This window comes from Dermochelys coriacea, chromosome 3, assembly GCF_009764565.3.
Source record: "Dermochelys coriacea isolate rDerCor1 chromosome 3, rDerCor1.pri.v4, whole genome shotgun sequence".
Taxonomy (NCBI): Eukaryota; Metazoa; Chordata; order Testudines; family Dermochelyidae; genus Dermochelys; species Dermochelys coriacea.
Window position 1 is genome coordinate 123,732,319 of NC_050070.1, and position 18,125 is coordinate 123,750,443.

At 40.1% G+C, this 18,125-nt stretch overlaps 1 protein-coding gene across 6 annotated transcripts in view; it reads right to left on the minus strand.

The window, feature by feature from the left end:
- PRKN (parkin RBR E3 ubiquitin protein ligase) overlaps positions 1–18,125 on the minus strand; it is a 1,277,841-nt gene that overhangs the window by 617,471 nt on the left and 642,245 nt on the right. For 5 of the 6 annotated variants that reach the window (XM_038394015.2, XM_043511262.1, XM_043511261.1 and 2 more), the window contains one exon: positions 15,397–15,480. The exons of the other annotated variant lie outside the window; for it this stretch is intronic. In XM_038394015.2, coding sequence (XP_038249943.1) covers positions 15,397–15,480 — 84 coding nt within the window. The remainder of the gene's footprint in view (positions 1–15,396; positions 15,481–18,125) is intronic. 6 annotated transcript variants of the gene reach the window in all.

Consider the following 18,125-nt stretch of genomic DNA (forward strand, 5'->3'; position numbering starts at 1 on the left):
AGGTGGGAAAAGGATGAGAAGGAAAAATGTTTACTATGAATCCCCAAACCTATCAATACACACACACTTTGATATGTTTAGTTAGGTTCCTTTAAATTGGCATCTAATTTTTTAGTTTCATACTTGTACAGTTACATGGTCAATATATGTACGCACACATTGTTATAAAGAAAAAGTAGCCTATCACTCGATCATAAATATATTTGGGAGCAAAAATAAACTTTACATTATTGGAAAACAGGAACTTCCACTATACTTTGCACTGGGCATGGCAGTTTGCTATGCAATACAGATTGATTAGAATAGGAAATTGACATTTAATGCTTCTCATTCTTCTGTGAAATGCAGGAGCCTCCCTAAAAGTCCTGCTACTTCTTTTGGAACTTTTTCCTTCAATGCATAACATATAGTTTGGGGCTTGGAGCAGCTGGTACTCCACAGATCCTTAATCTAGAAAATGGAAATGCAATTTGGCTATACTAATAATGGACTGCTGATATCTTGAATTTAATATTCCTGAACAGAACTTTGGTCCACCAAGAGTACAGCAGTGAACCATACACCAAATTATAAGTTTATATTTCCAAGATATTTATTCTCATTATTCTGTGCGCACAATGGTGCAAACCATAACTGACCCTACAACCCTGTCTGACCCTTCTATAACTGACTTTATCCCTGTCAGACATATTGGAATTCTTTCTGCATATCAGGTGATAGTGTCTCAAGAGCACATCTAGACAATAATCCAGCTCATATGATCTTAAGGGTCCAAACAAAATATGTTCTGTATTTTGCCTCCAGGACTAGGCAAATCTCTCTGGGCGTTTGATGCATCCTCTAATATGTGGTCTAGTGACCCTCTTCTATCTGAATTACTCCATTGCAGTTCTCAGCAAGGTCATAGTTCTTTCTCCTTAGTCACCTACTCAAAAAGCTAAACTGTCAGTGATTCTTGATGACCTTTTGACTAGCTTAAACTTCAATAAAAGGAAGAAGGCTGCTTAATAACTGCCTGACTTAAATTGAGATGCAATGCAGTCCTTCCTTCCTGGATCAGGAGTTTACTCTATTACATGATAGCATTCTTCGTACAGTGTTCATCTTTACATTTTAGAGAATTACAATAAGAGATTTGTACAGTTAATATTTTACCTGAAAAAGATAGGTAATTTATAAATTGAATTACAAGAAGATATTTAGTGTAAGACAGAGGCAGTTTGCACTTAAGATATAAATTAATTCATTATAGGTGTATCAAAAATTACAATCCCAATCACTCACAGAAAAAGAAAACATTAATCCCAAAGCAGAATAGTAAGTAAATAGTATTTCATGTGAGGTACAGTATCTACAAATTCTGTTCAAGTCCATGCAACAGCTGTACACTTTCAGCAGCAACCATATGTTTTAATTACCATTACCGTGCAAAACCACAAGAGAGCTGCAGTAGCTCTGACTCAAATTTGGTTTGAAATTAGCTGATAAACAGCCCATTTTATGTTGTCCTTGAGCTACTAGGGTTGATCCATTTAAATGAAATGGAAAAAGTGTGCTGATTTTTAACTGTGTGGTATGATACAATGTGAGGTTTCACTGAGCTGCTTAAACATTTTGTCTCCCTACAATGATTCAATGAAAACCCTTATTTTTGAAATGACATCTAGTCCAAGCTCAACTACAGGGAGTTTATTAACCATCTTCATGACATAATTAGAATCTAAGATATTTTGAGTAACCTTGGAGCAATTAATCTTTGTACTTAATATCAAGAACATTTAGGGGCAAATTTAAAGACTTTTTAAAAAAAGATTAAAGAAATGTTTAAAGAGACCTTTTAAAATAAACCCACTCTTGACTGCACTTGCCTCTCTAACTACTGCCCCATCTCCCTTCTACCTTTCATCTCTAAGCTCAGGGAACACACTGTTTGCAATCAGTGTCCAGAGTTCTTCTATAACAGTTCCATCCCAGACCCTCTCTAATCTGGCTTCCAATCCTTGCACACCACTGAAACTACTCTCGGGCAAAGTCTCCAACAGCCGCTTCTTAGCCAAATCTCAGAACCACTACTCCATCTTTATCCTCCTTGACCCATCAGCTGCCTTCAGCACAGTCAACCATGCTCTTCTTGAAATTTTGTCTTCCCTTAGCTTCAGTGATCCTACCATCTCCTGGTTTTCCTCCTACTTCTCTATTCACTCTTTCAGAGTGTCCTTCAGAGGATCCTCCTCTTCCCTCCCTTCCAGCTTTCTATGGGAGTTTCACAGGGCTCTGCCCTTGGTCCCCTTCTCTTCTCCCTCTAAATCTTATTTCCGGATAATTGCATCCACAAACACAAAACCAACTACCATATGGACAATTTACAGGCCTACCTCTCTACTCCAGACCTATTCTTTCTCTCCAAACAAAAATCTTTGTCTGTTTCTCTCTGACATCTCGTCATGGATGTCTAGCCATCAGCTCAAGCTCAACATGATTGAAACAGAGCTCTTATTCTCTGTCCCCACCAAGAAACCCTCCTTACCATCTCCTTTCTCAGTCACTGTGGATCACTCTACCTGTCACTCAGGCCCATAACCTGAGTGCCATCTTCAATTTGGACTTCTCTCTAGTGTCTCACATCCAGTCCCTGTTTAATTCTTGCAGATTCTCCTTGAATAACATCTCTAAGATATGGCCTTTTCTATCCATCCTAAGACTCTCATCCAGGCTCTCATCATCGCATGTCTTGTTTATTGTCCCATCCTTTTTTCTAGCCTTGACAAATGCAATCTTGCCTTGCTCATATCCATTCAGAATGCTGCTACAAAGATCATTTTCATGGCCTGTAATTTTTACAATGTCACCTCTCTCTTTGTCCCTTTACTGATTCACTCTTCTCTATCATATCAGACAGAAGCTACTTGTCTTCACTTTCAATGCCCTTCAGGGCACACACTCACCTTAGCCATTCAGTATTGATAAGTTCACTGCTGCTTCCAATCAATCCACGATGTCAGCCTTCATCACCCACTTATTAAATTTTCAAACAAGCACCTTCATGCTTTCTCTCATGCTGCCCCTCGTGCTTGGGAGAATCTCCCTGTAAACATCTGCAAAACTAACTCCTTCAAAACCCCCCATGAAACTGTAATTTGCTCTAATGCCTACAAAAAACTTGACAATGATTAGGTTGCTGGTGTCCAGAGACCATTGCCTGTCATACTGAACAATGTTGTCTTACTATTTCCTTGTACTCCCCTCATCTGTCTGTATCCATTTGGTTTCTCTTTTCCTATACTTAGATTGTAAGCTCTTTGGGGCAGGTACTGTCTTTTTGTTGTGTTTGTACAGTGCCTGGCATGATGTGGTCCTACAGTAATTCAAATAATAAATAATAAAAAGGAAAGAAAAAATGTCTTTCTGCCCTTCTAAAGAGAATGAGTTTATCTATGAGTCTCTCTCTCCAAATGTGACTTACAGTTCCCTTGGCCTTTGGTTAGACTGACGCAAGCCTCTCACTAGGGACCATTCATGAGGAAGCCTAGTAAAGTAACTGGCAAATAGAAACCAGAATGGGAGAACTGAATGGGTCCTCCCCTTTTAAAGAGCATGACAAAGTTCTGCTGATTTTCCTACTCTGGTGAAAAAGAAAACAATTGGTTACTAATGAGTTAAGGAATATAATGTCACAAATCAGCTCTTCACCCCTTTAATGATTACAGGGCAGTTGAGAAAGACAGAGGCATACAATCCTGTATAAGGAAACAAGTATCTGGCTATGTGTCTATGGAATCAGCTTGCATCAACTTCTGACTATAAGAAGAAAAGGAGTACCTGTGGCACCTTAGAGACTAACAAATTTATTAGAGCATAAGCTTTCGTGAGCTACAGCTCACTTCATCGGATGCATTTGGTGGAAAAAGCAGAGGAGAGATTTATATACACACACACACACACACACACACACACACACACACAGAGAACATGAAACAATGGGTTTATCATACACACTGTAAGGAGAGTGATCACTTAAGATAAGCCATCACCAGCAGCAGGGGGGGGGAAGGAGGAAAACCTTTCATGGTGACAAGCAAGGTAGGCTAATTCCAGCAGTTAACAAGAATATCAGAGGAACAGTGGGGGGTGGGGTGGGAGGGAGAAATACCATGGGGAAATAGTTTTACTTTGTGTAATGACTCATCCATTCCCAGTCTCTATTCAAGCCTAAGTTAATTGTATCCAGTTTGCAAATTAATTCCAATTCAGCAGTCTCTCGTTGGAGTCTGTTTTTGAAGCTTTTTTGTTGAAGTATAGCCACTCTTAGGTCTGTAATCGAGTGACCAGAGAGATTAAAGTGTTCTCCAACTGGTTTTTGAATGTTATAATTCTTGATGTCTGATTTGTGTCCATTCATTCTTTAACGTAGAGACTGTCCAGTTTGGCCAATGTACATGGCAGAGGGGCATTGCTGGCACATGATGGCACAGACCTAAGAGTGGCTATACTTCAACAAAAAAGCTTCAAAAACAGACTCCAACGAGAGACTGCTGAATTGGAATTAATTTGCAAACTGGATACAATTAACTTAGGCTTGAATAGAGACTGGGAATGGATGAGTCATTACACAAAGTAAAACTATTTCCCCATGGTATTTCTCCCTCCCACCCCACCCCCCACTGTTCCTCTGATATTCTTGTTAACTGCTGGAATTAGCCTACCTTGCTTGTCACCATGAAAGGTTTTCCTCCTTTCCCCCCCCCTGCTGCTGGTGATGGCTTATCTTAAGTGATCACTCTCCTTACAGTGTGTATGATAAACCCATTGTTTCATGTTCTCTGTGTGTGTGTGTGTATATAAATCTCTCCTCTGCTTTTTCCACCAAATGCATCCGATGAAGTGAGCTGTAGCTCACGAAAGCTTATGCTCTAATAAATTTGTTAGTCTCTAAGGTGCCACGGGTACTCCTTTTCTTTTTGCGAATACAGACTAACACGGCTGCTACTCTGAAACCTGACTATAAGAAGTATCCTAAAAATTCAGTATGCACGCATAGGACCGGAAGGATGTAAGAGCCACAGAACACATTTCTTCTGCTTGGAAGCAGCACTTCATAAACCATTTGCACTAATTAACTTCAGTGGTCAACTATCAATAAAGTTTTCACACATTATATGGGAATTAGATGCTCAAGCAAGGGTTGCATTCTGCATTGGACAAGGTCACCTCTGGCTGCCTAGATAAATGACAAAGGCTCAAAAGCAATTCAAGCTTTAACTCAATTACCCTCAAGCCTAGAATCCTGGAGACTAGAACGCTAATTTCCATAGGTTTTTATTCAACCTATTCAAGAAAAAGAACAGAGAAAGGAAAAAAAAAAAAAAAACCAGAGAAACTCTTGATGGATGCAATCTTCTCTTTAAAACAAATGTTCTGTGCTCCTGATTGACTATGCCATCAGATAGCTCATGAAAGATTGAGGTTCTTCCTTATTTAGGAAGGATTCCTGGTCAATGAAATAGTTCTAAAGATGTCAGGATGTGTCACTTTCCACTCTTCCATCTCAAAGCAAAATGTGTCTGTGAATCAGCAGCAGAAGGCAACAGCAGCACAAGAAGATGAACTACACATATGCTCTCTCCTTGGAGTAATGTGGAGGTTTTTTTACACAGGTTTGGTGTGTTGCACAGTATTATCAGAGTCCAGCAGAACTACAGCAACTCAGGAGAAAAATATTGGAGTTCAGTGAATGCATTGTTTGTAATGGGCCAAGTCTGCGTCCAAACTTTCTTTTTTATGAACTTGTGCGCACTCTCATCTTTCTCAGGATAGCACTCTACAACTTAAGACTCAATACAGAGATACTGTCAAGTCACATAGCTTAAAACTTTCCTGAACTAGAAGAAAGACTGAGAAGAATATTACAGCTGTGTAACAGTGTAATTTTGAGGAGTATAAAAGACAAACTTTGTATGATTGGCTCTTAGAACCTGCCAGTTTCATGAAAGGAGAGAGCAGTCAGTCATGAATAGGTATGTTAAAGGTGTATTATTTATCTTTTATGTATTCTAGTTGCCCTTAATTACTGTATATTATAGCAAAGCATTAGCAAATTCTCATTTGCTATTTCTTTTGCACCAAAGACTCATATCTTGGAATCAAAAGCACAATAAATACATGCAGTAGATCATATGAAAATAAGTTCATTTTAGTCTATACTGAGCAAGTGAGCCCTGAAAATGAATCAAATAATTTTCATATTTTTGAGTACACTGGAACATATATCCTGCATTACAATCCATTGTATCATTAAGGCACTCACGGAATCACTGCTGAAAGTTGAAATATTTTACTTAACTTTAAATTGAACTTCTCATTTCTATCCTTTTGAATGTTGTCAATTACTGTATTTTCATATTTCTATCTAACAAAATTAAAGTTCCAAATTTCTGGCAACAGTCCTTACAATTCTTCATTACGCATCCATCAGAAATAGTGACAAATGGGCTGCAGAAGCTATTCTACTAAAAAGACAGAGGAATCTTGCTTTCCTCTTTCATTAAGTCCATCATCAGGACAATCAGAAGCACAGGGCTAGGAAAAGGAAGATCTGCATCAATGACAAGGCATTACAGAAATATTGTTTCTGCTATGAACACCACCATCCAACATAAAGTAGATGTAGGCAAAAAGACTACCTCATGCACTACGCAACATGGAGTGAAAGACTGAAAAAAATAACATTTCTATCACTGAATGGAAATGAATTCACTGGAAGCCAAAGGTAATCAAGCTTCTCTGAAAATCACTTAAGGTGCCTTAGTATGGATTTAAATGTTTAGCTGTTAGCATCCAAGTCTGAAAGATTTGGCTTTTAAAAAAAGCCATTTAATTGAAGAATATTGGAATCAGAGGTCATCAACTAGATTTCACTGGTTTATAACATTGCAGAATCAGTTAAATACTCATTCTGCCTTTTTCCACATTACTTTTTACCCATTTAATTGAAGCATCAATAGTTTTCCCTATATACAATGAGCACAAAATACAGATGTAGCTATGTAATATCACTGTCTAATTTTGGTAGACAGAGGAAGTGTTCATGGCTGCCTTTGTGTGGGCAAACGTTCAAATTCTTCCTCTACAAAATTAAAAAGTTTTGTCTCAGATTATAAATATTTAAATAAAAACAGATTTAAAAATAATTTAATGTTTAATAACCAGACAAATAGGCTTCAAGGTTACTTGGCCCAGCTAGAAGTATCTAGAAGACAATGGTGCAGGAACAGCTCTATGAAATCATTGTAGTTATGGTTGCGTAGGCCATTGGTGAAGTTGGTCAAATCCTACAACTTTCTTCCACAGAGTAAAATGAATGGTTCATCCATCCAATATCATAATTTGAAATCCTAGAATGCTGTGGTGATGTGTGAATCTACAGTCCAGATCTTCTTAATTAAGATGCTATGTTAAAAAAGTACACCTTCATGCAGCTCTTGCAACTCTCCCACAAGAAACAGGAATCACAACTGTCTTCATGTACTTTAGTGTGAAAAGGCTTGCTTCAATTAAAAAAGCAAACTCCACAAGGATTGGACAGAGTTTTAAAATACTCAATATGTTCGTGTCCTGATTTGTCAGTGGTAACCCCTAATCTAAACTAATCTAAATATTATTTACTTTAAAAACTTTTGTGGGAAACTGGATACCTCAGGGGATCCATAATGAGATACAGAAATCATCTTCTGCTGACACAAATCCAAGCCAAGTGGTAGCAATAGCTGTTTGGTGTACTTAATTCAGTTCCCAGTGGACAGGTGTAACTGAATTGGGTACATGCATTTGTTGGTAGTCTCAGCAGATAGAACGAGTTTGGGCATGTGGATCCCATGCCAAATGCACTCACCTCACCTACCAGACACGACACAATCTCTGATTGCCATGTCCCACAAGAAGCCAAAAGTAGACAGAGACTGAAGTCTCCCTGTTCTCTATCTGGAAAATGGAGCTTCAGTTTCATCTCCTGGTTTGCTGATCCATGTGGGAAGTCACTAAAAGTACAGAGCCCTGTGAATAGGAAAGGAATTCTTCCACTGTCTAAGCAAGAATACAGGCAGGTAGGTAGCACATAGAGATGTCCATGTGGATGTAGATCTAACTGATAACAGATAAGGAGGGATCACAACATGTTACTTTGCACAGGCCTTTGAACAACATGGGTGTAGCTGTTCAAATCACTTTGTGAACTATCAATGACATCAGAGCTGGTACTAAAGCAGTAGTTTTATCTTGGTAATACAACTATCTCCTATGCCATGAAGGCAAATTTATGCATGATAGTTGAGGCTAAGATTTTGTCACAGATAGGCCTGAAGAAAGACTGGGAGTGGCTGGGTCACTACAAAAAATAATTTTCCCTCTGTTGATACTCATGCTTTCTTGACCACTGTTGGGAATGGGCCACATCCACCCTGTTTGAATTGGCCTTGTTAGCACTGACCCCCCCTCTCCCATACCTTGGTAAGGAATCTCCCATCTTTTCATGTGCTGTATATTTATACCTGCCTCCTTTTTTTTCACTCCATGCATCTCATGAAGTGGGTTATAGCCCATGAAAGCTTATGCTCAAACAAATTTGTTTAGTCTCTAAAGTGCCACAAGGACTCCTCATTGTTTTTGCTAATACAGACGAACACGGTTACCTCTCAGAAACCTAGACCTTCTAGGTGTAACTACAATACAAATAAAAGTCTGAAAGACAGACAGACAGACAGACAAAGAATAATGCCAGCTACAAAACCATAGAATCATAGACTTCAAGGTCAGAAGGGACCATTATGATCATCTAGTCTGACCTCAGAACGGAGGCCACAGAATCTCACCCACCCACTCCTGTAACAAACCCCTGGCCTATGTGTGAGCTATTGAAGTCCTCAAATCATGGTTTAAAGACTTCAAGGTGCAGAGAATCCTCCAGTAAGTGCTCCACGCTACAGAGGAAGGCAAAACCCCCCCAGGGCCTCTGCCAATCTGCCCTGGAGGAAAATTCCTTCCTGACCCCAAATATGGTGATCAGCTAAACCCTGAGCATGTGGGCAAAACTCACCAGCCAGACACTCAGGAAAGAATTCTTTGTAGTAACTCAGATCCCACCCTATCTAGCATCCCATCACAGGTCATTGGGCATATTTACCACTAATAGTCAAAGATCAATTAATTGACAAAATTAAGATATCCCATCATACCATCCCTTCCATAAACTTATCAAACTTAGCCCATGGAAGGCTATTCCAGAACGTCACTCCTCTGATGGTTAGAAACGTTCGTCTAATTTCAAGTCTAAACATCCTGATGGCCAGTTTATATCAATTTGTTCTTGTGTCCACATTAGACTAAGCTTAAATAATTCCTCTCCCTCTCTGGTATTTATCCCTCTGATATATTTATAGAGAGTAATCATATCTCCTCTCAGCCTTCTTTTGGTTAGGCTAAATAAGCCAAGCTCTTTGAGTCTCCTTTCAGCTCAGGCCTGTCCAAAACTTAGTTTGTGATTTCTGAAGAGGTTCATAAACCACTAGGTGCACCTGGACTGGATCACAGGTGTATACCAAAACACGAAGCCCAAGAAATTCCATCTCATTTATGTTTCATTAAGAAAGTTTCACATAGCTTTGTTAACTATACTGGCAAATTCAGCTACATAAAATGAGTCAGACCAGAATACACAGGGTACCTGAAAAGAATCCTTAGCTAAGTACCCTTAGCTAACAATGCACTGAACGCATCCATCCTAAAGAAAAAGACTAAGAAGCAGAATGAGCGAACAACATTAAAAGAGAGATAAGAACCCTGAAGTAGCATATACAAACTATAATTAATTGCTATAATCAGGTTGGTGGGAGGGAGGTGGTAGATATCTATGCCAAAAATGAAATTAGTTTATTATAGTTTGTCAAAAAATAGGTAAATCTTTAGTAAATCCTCTTCCCAACTAACAAGGAAGCTATAGCCATTAACGACACAAATATTATAAGGTATAATATTTTCTCATGTTAGGCAAAAAAAACCATAAGAACGACGGACTTCATAAATGCAACATGTATATGTATTTGAAAAGAGAGTGTGGGACAGGTTTTAATTAAATTGAATTATTTACAGAATAAAGCTCTTTTCCAGAGGACTTAATGCTGGTGAATGGTTATTTTAGGAATGGCAACAAAACAAGAATTCTGCTTTACAAAAAATGTCAAGGCTTTGATATTTGTTTTCATTCTGATGCAGAGAGAAAATAAGACCTTCTGAAATGTACCATGTAAACAAACAAACAAACAAACAAACAAACAAACAAACAACCCCTCCATCCTCACCCCCACACAGAGGAACAACACCCCAGAATAGCTAACAGCCCAGTGGTTAGGGCACTCACCTGATATGTGGGACATTCAGGTTCTACCTGGTTTGGGGCAGGGACCTGCGTTTTCCACATTCCAGCTGAGTACCACCAGGTTATAGAGTCAGTTTCTCTAACAGGTACAGGGAATATTTAACTATTTATACAAAGTAGAACAGCTCCAACAAGGAAGACTGAGGGAGAGAGAAAGAGCCCTGGATAGGGATGACTGGCACCATTTGACCTCTGTCTTATGCACCTAATGCGGTTCAAGAAAGATGATAATGTTATCTTCTTGAAATATAGAGATTAAAACAAGAGCACCACAATACTGATCATCTAAAACTGAAAAATATATCATGCCCTGAAGGTTGATGGGTTGGACTCTGCTGGGTTGACAGAGTGCCGGGGGCGCACTCACCTCTCATGAGTGTCTCCTGTTGGCTGGGTGTGCCAGTTTGTGGCCATTTGTTCTTGTGTCCACATTGGCACTTAACTTAAATAATTCCTCTCCTTCCCTGGTATTTATCCCTCTGATATATTTATAGAGAGCAATCATATCTCCCCTTTTGGTTAGGCTAAACAAGCCAAGTTCTTTGAGTCTACTCTCATAAGGTAAGTTTTCCATTCCTCAGATCATCCTAGTAGCCCTTCTCTGCACCTGTTCCAGTTTGAATTCATCTTTAAGTATTCCAATTAAGGTCTCACCAATGCCTCATCTAATGGTAGGTTTCAGAGTAGCAGCCGTGTTAGTCTGTATTCGCAAAAAGGAAAGGAGTACTTGTGGCACCTTAGAGACTAACAAATTTATTAGAGCATAAGCTTTCGTGAGCTACAGCTCTCTTCATCGGATGCATTTGGTGGAAAAAACAGAGGAGAGATTTATATACACACACACAGAGAACATGAAACAATGGGTTTATCTTAAACACTGTAAGGAGAGTGATCACTTAAGATAAGCCATCACCAGCAGCGGGCGGGGGGGGGGGGGGGCGGGGAAGAAGAAAACCTTTCATGGTGACAAGCAAGGTATGCTAATTCCAGCAGTTAACAAGAATATCAGAGGAACAGTGGGGGGTGGGGTGGGAGGGAGAAATACCATGGGGAAATAGTTTTACTTTGTGTAATGACTCATCCATTCCTAGTCTCTATTCAAGCCTAAGTTAATTGTATCCAGTTTGCAAATTAATTCCAATTCAGCAGTCTCTCGTTGGAGTCTGTTTTTGAAGCTTTTTTGTTGAAGTATAGCCACTCTTAGGTCTGTAATCGAGTAACCAGAGAGATTGAAGTGTTCTCCAACTGGTTTTTGAATGTTATAATTCTTGACGTCTGATTTGTGTCCATTCATTCTTTTACGTAGAGACTGTCCAGTTTGGCTAATGTACATGGCAGAGGGGCATTGCTGGCACATGATGGTATATATCACATTGGTAGATGCGCAAGTGAACGAGCCTCTGATAGTGTGGCTGATGTGATTAGGCCCTATGATGGTATCCCCTGAATAGATATGTGGACAGAGTTGGCAACGGGCTTTGTTGCAAGGATAGGTTCCTGGGTTAGTGGTTCTGATGTGTGGTGTGTGGTTGCTGGTGAGTATTTGCTTCAGACTGGGGGGCTGTCTGTAAGCAAGGATTGGTCTGTCTCCCAAGATCTGTGAGAGTCATAGGTCATCCTTCAGGATGGGTCGTCCTTCAGGATAGGTTGTAGATCCTTGATGATGCGTTGGAGAGGTTTTAGTTGGAGGCTGAAGGTGATGGCTAGTGGCGTTCTGTTGTTTTCTTTGTTGGGCCTGTCCTGTAGTAGGCGACTTCTGGGTACTCTTCTGGCTCTGTCAATCTGTTTCTTCACTTCAGCAGATGGGTATTGTAGTTGTAGGAATGCATGATAGAGATCTTGTAGGTGTTTGTCTCTGTCTGAGGGGTTGGAGCAAATGCGGTTATATCGTAGCGCTTGGCTGTAGACAATGGATCGAGTGGTATGATCTGGATGAAAGCTAGAGGCATGTAGGTAGGAATAGCGGTCAGTAGGTTTCCGATATAGGGTGGTGTTTATGTGACCATCGCTTATTAGCACCGTAGTGTCCAGGAAGTGGATCTCTTGTGTGGACTGGTCCAGGCTGAGGTTGATGGTGGGATGGCAATTGTTGAAATCATGGTGGAATTCCTCAAGAGCTTCTTTTCCATGGGTCCAGATGATGAAGATATCATCAATGTAGCGCAAGTAGAGTAGGGGCATTAGGGGACGAGAGCTGAGGAAGCGTTGTTCTAAGTCAGCCATAAAAATGTTGGCATACTTTGGGGCCATGCGGGTACCCATCGCAGTGCCGCTGATTTGAAGGTATACATTGTCACCAAATGTGAAATAGTTATGGGTGAGGACAAAGTCACAAAGTTCAGCCACCAGGTTAGCCGTGACAGTATCGGGGATACTGTTCCTGACGGCTTGTAGTCCATCTTTGTGTGGAATGTTGGTGTAGAGGGCTTCTACATCCATAGTGGCTAGGATGGTGTTTTTAGGAAGATCACCAATGGACTGTAGTTTCCTCAGGAAGTCAGTGGTGTCTCGAAGATAGCTGGGAGTGCTGGTAACAAAGGGCCTGAGGAGGGAGTCTACATAGCCAGACAATCCTGCTGTCAGGGTGCCAATGCCTGAGATGATGGGGCATCTTGGGAGACAGACCAGTCCTTGCTTACAGACAGCCCCCCAATCTGAAGCAAATACTCACCAGCAACCACACACCACACATCAGAACCACTAACCCAGGAACCTATCCTTGCAACAAAGCCCGTTGCCAACTCTGTCCACATATGTATTCAGGGGATACCATCATAGGGCCTAATCACATCAGCCACACTATCAGAGGCTCGTTCACCTGCGCATCTACCAATGTGATATATGCCATCATGTGCCAGCAATGCCCCTCTGCCATGTACATTAGCCAAACTGGACAGTCTCTACGTAAAAGAATGAATGGACACAAATCAGACGTCAAGAATTATAACATTCAAAAACCAGTTGGAGAACACTTCAATCTCTCTGGTCACTCGATCACAGACCTAAGAGTGGCTATACTTCAACAAAAAAGCTTCAAAAACAGACTCCAACGAGAGACTGCTGAATTGGAATTAATTTGCAAACTGGATACAATTAACTTAGGCTTGAATAGAGACTGGGAATGGATGAGTCATTACACAAAGTAAAACTATTTCCCCATGGTATTTCTCCCTCCCACCCCACCCCCCACTGTTCCTCTGATATTCTTGTTAACTGCTGGAATTAGCCTACCTTGCTTAAAGAAAAGGAGTACTTGTGGCACCTTAGAGACTAACAAATTTATTAGAGCATAAGCTTTCGTGAGCTACAGCTCACTTCATCGGATGCATTTCCTACCTTGCTTGTCACCATGAAAGGTTTTCCTCTTTTCCCCCCCCTGCTGCTGGTGATGGCTTATCTTAAGTGATCACTCTCCTTACAGTGTGTATGATAAACGCATTGTTTCATGTTCTCTTTGTGCGTGTATATAAATCTCTCCTCTGTTTTTTCCACCAAATGCATCCGATGAAGTGAGCTGTAGCTCACGAAAGCTTATGCTCTAATAAATTTGTTAGTCTCTAAGGTGCCACAAGTACTCCTTTTCTTTCATCTAATGGTACTAACACTTCCTTGTCTCTACTGGAAATCCTCGCCTGATTAGGGCTGCATTAGCCTTTTTCACAGTCGCATCACTTTGATGGCTCATAATCATCCTGTGATCAACCAATACACCAGGTCTTTCTCCTCCACTGTGACTTCCAACTGATAAATCCCCAGCTTATAGCAAAAATTCTTGTTGTTAATCCTTAATGCATGACCTTGCACTTTTCACTGTTAAAAATCATCCCATTTTTATTCTTCCAGTTTACCAGGTCATCCAGATCTTCTTGTATGATATTCCAGTCCTCCTTGATATTGGCAATAACTCCCAATTTTGTGTCATCTGCAAATTTTATTAGCATACTCACATTTTTTGTGCCACGGTCAGTAATAAAAATGTTAAATAAGGTTGGTCCCAATACAAATCCCTGAGGAACTCCACTAGTAACCTCCCTCCAATCTTTCAGTATGACCTGTTGTAGTCTTCCCTTTAATCCGTTTCTTATCCAGCTTTCAAGTCTCATATTAATCCCCATTTTCTCCAATGTAACTAACAATTTCTAATGTGGAACTGTATCAAATGCCTTACTGACATCCAAGAAATTTAGATCTACTGCATTTCCTTTGTCTAAAAAATCAGTTATCTTCTCAAAGAAAGAGAGTACATCTGATGAAGTGAGCTGTAGCTCACGAAAGCTTATGCTCAAATACATTTGTTAGTCTCTAAGGTGCCACAATTGAAACAATGTAACCTACCATTTAGGCCTCTTACTTTTGCAGTTCACCAAGCTTGGAACAGATCATTTAACTTTAGGAAACATCCTAATAGTCCTTTCTTATCTTAATTACCTGTTAATCACCTTGATTATAAACAAAATTCTGACTCCCTGCCTCAGGGGTACAAGCTGGAAGTAGTCCCCTGTCTCCTCTGCAGCACATTGCATATGCCTGCCTGAGGCTTGCAGTTGGAGGGGAAGGGGAAGCAACACCCTCCATGTCCCCCCAAACTATGCCTATTGTTTAGGAGTGCAATGCCCCCTTTTGCCCCCCCCAATCCACCTATGCTCTTAACAGCTTCTTTAGATTTAAATCAATGCAGTCAGACAGAATATCAGCAAGCAGGTAAACTGAGGTACATATATTCATAAAAAATACAAATTTCCCTCATTTTCCACAGGGCAATAATGTTATTTTCTGAGCAGTGACTGACAGATATCCCACTTTTGTTATATTACTGGTGTAAGTCACTAATTCTGTTTAAAATATAGACTCTATGGCAATTTACTATTTATGTCTAATCAAGTACTTCTAATATGGTTACAAATCTTTATTTCTGCAATGGTCTCATTACACTGAGTCTTGGAGAAACATGACATTTGACAATATCTTACCGCTATATCTCCACGGCAGTTTCGGGATTGGCAAGTGCCAGTTAATCTGTTTGGAATCAGCACATCCTCCCAGCAAGATGGACCCTTTAAAATAAAATCCAAACAACTTTTTAAATCTAATGGTTAAGAAAACATATACAAGTTTCTTTTTACTGGAACTTTGCTAGACGGGAACTTTATTACTCTTCTGCTAACAAAATTCAGTCAAAGGTTCTAAAATTGCCAGAAAGACATTTGTCATTAAAGCTTAATCATTAATAGAAAATGCAGCTCCTTCTGTTCTGTGCCTAGTGTTCCTAAGAACACTCAAACTCTCAACTCTGTATTCCCAAAGCTTAAAGTTAGCCAGGGATACTTTCTTCATTATGATTTAAAAAGCTACAGAAGACCCATGTTCTGTCTGAATAATGTTTATCTAAGCCTAGAATTGATTGACTGAAAATGGAAAAATTACAACAATTTTGTTCAGAGGGGGATATATGGAATATAAGGTCTGGAAAATGTTAAGTGACTTTCTTGTATTTCAGAGTGGTAGCCGTGTTAGTCTTTATCAGCAAAACACTTTCTTTGTTTGGCCTGTCCTGGAGTAGGTGACTTCTGGGTATTCTTCTTGCTCTGTCAATCTGTTCCTTCACTTCAGCAGGTGGGTATTGTAATTTTAAGAACTCTTGATAGCGATCTTGTAGGGTGTTTGTCTCTGTCTGAGGGATTGGAGCAAATGCGGTTGTATCTTAGAGCTTGGCTGTAAACAATGGATCGTGTGATGTCTCATTCTGTCTCCTGAATGAAAGCTGGGAGGCATGTAGGTAAGTATAGCGGTCAGTAGGTTTCCGGTTAGGGTGGTGTTTATGTGAGCATTGCTTATTAGCACCTTAGTGTCCCGGAAGTGGATCTCTTGTGTGGACTGATCCAGGCTGAGTTGACTGTGGGATTAAAATTGTTGAAATCATGGTGGAATTCCTCAAGGGCTTCTTTTCCATGGGTCCAGATGTTGAAGATGTCATCAAGGTAGCCTAAATAGAGTAGGGGTATTAAGGGATGAGAACTGAAGAAGTGTTGTTCTAAGTCAGCCATAAAAATGTTGGCATACTGTGGGGCCATGCGGGTACCCATAGCAGTGCTGCTGACTTGAAGGTATACATTGTCCCCAAATGTTATCGGGGATACTGTTCCTGATGGCTTGTAGTCCATCTTTGTGTGGAATGTTGGTGTAGAGGGCTTCTACATCCATAGTGGCCAGGATGGTGTTTTCTGGAAGATCACCAATGGATTAAAGTTTCCTCAGGAAGTCAGTGGTGTCTCGAAGATAGCTGGGAGTGCTGGTAACATAGGGCCTGAGGAGAGAGTCTACATAGCCAGACAATCCTGCTGTCAGGGTGCTAATGCCTGAGATGATGAGGTGTCCAGGATTTCCAGGTTTATGGATCTTGGGTAGCAGATAGAATACCCCTGGTCGGGGCTCTAGGGGTGTGTCTGTGCAGATTTGTTCCTGTGGTTTTTCAGGGAGTTTCTTGAGCAAATGCTGTAGTTTCTTTCTTTCAGTGGGATCAGAGGGTAATGGCATGTAGAATGTGGTGTTAAAGAGCTGCCTAGCAGCCTCTCGTTCATACTCCGACCTATTCATGATGACGACAGCACCTCCTTTGTCAGCCTTTTTGATTATGATGTCAGAGTTGTTCCTGAGGCTGTGAATGGCATTGTGTTCTGCATGGCTGAGGTTATGGGGCAAGTGATGCTGCTTTTCCACAATTTCAGCCCGTGCACATCAGCGGAAGCACTCTGTGTAGAAGTTGTTTCAACCTTCAGGATGAGTCATTACACAAAGTAAAACTATTTCCCCATGCTAATTTTTCTCCTACTGTTACTCATGTCTTCTTGTCAACTGTTTGTAATGGGCCATTCTGATTATCACTACAAAAGTTTTTTTTCTCCTGCTGATAATAGCCCACCTTAATTGATTAGTCTCGTTACAGTTGGTATGGCAACATCCATTTTTTCATGTTCTCTGTGTGTGTGTGTGTATCTATCTATCTATCTATCTATCTATCTATCTATCTATCTATCTTTCTACTGTATTTTCCACTGCATGCATCTGATGAAGTGGGTTTTAGCCCACGAAAGCTTATGCCCAAATAAGTTTGTTAGTCTCTAAGGTGCCACAAGTACTCCTCATTTTTTTTCTTGTGTTTGTTTGCTTAACCATTTAAGTGGCTTCTGTTTTACTGAGATTAAAGTCAATGCACAAGGGAGTACTTGGGCCTACCTATCACATGGACTTTAATAACTTTAATTTAAACCAACAAGAGAATTACTTCAGACTTTCTTCGATCATCTTCACTATTAACAAACGAATGACAGAATGGTGTGATAGAAACAAGAAGCGCGTACACACACACCCCACCGATAAGAACAAAGAATAAAGGCTTTAACCATTAAAAACATTATTAATCAAATTTAGATACTGCATAGGACAGTCACTGCTGAAGGAATTAAGTAGTAAACTATATGGAAACCTTACCATGTGAAAGGTTTATTTATACAAAAGCAAAAACTGGATCTCTCAGCATTTGGGAAATTAATGACCATGTAAATTGTGGTCAGATTGCAAAAAACAAATCCCCAAACTTACCCTGAACTCAAAATGAACCATATCCTTTCCACCCACTCTAACTCTTAGGGAAAGAACAGCCCTTTGGCAAGCTCTAGAGATTACATTATTTGCAGTTACT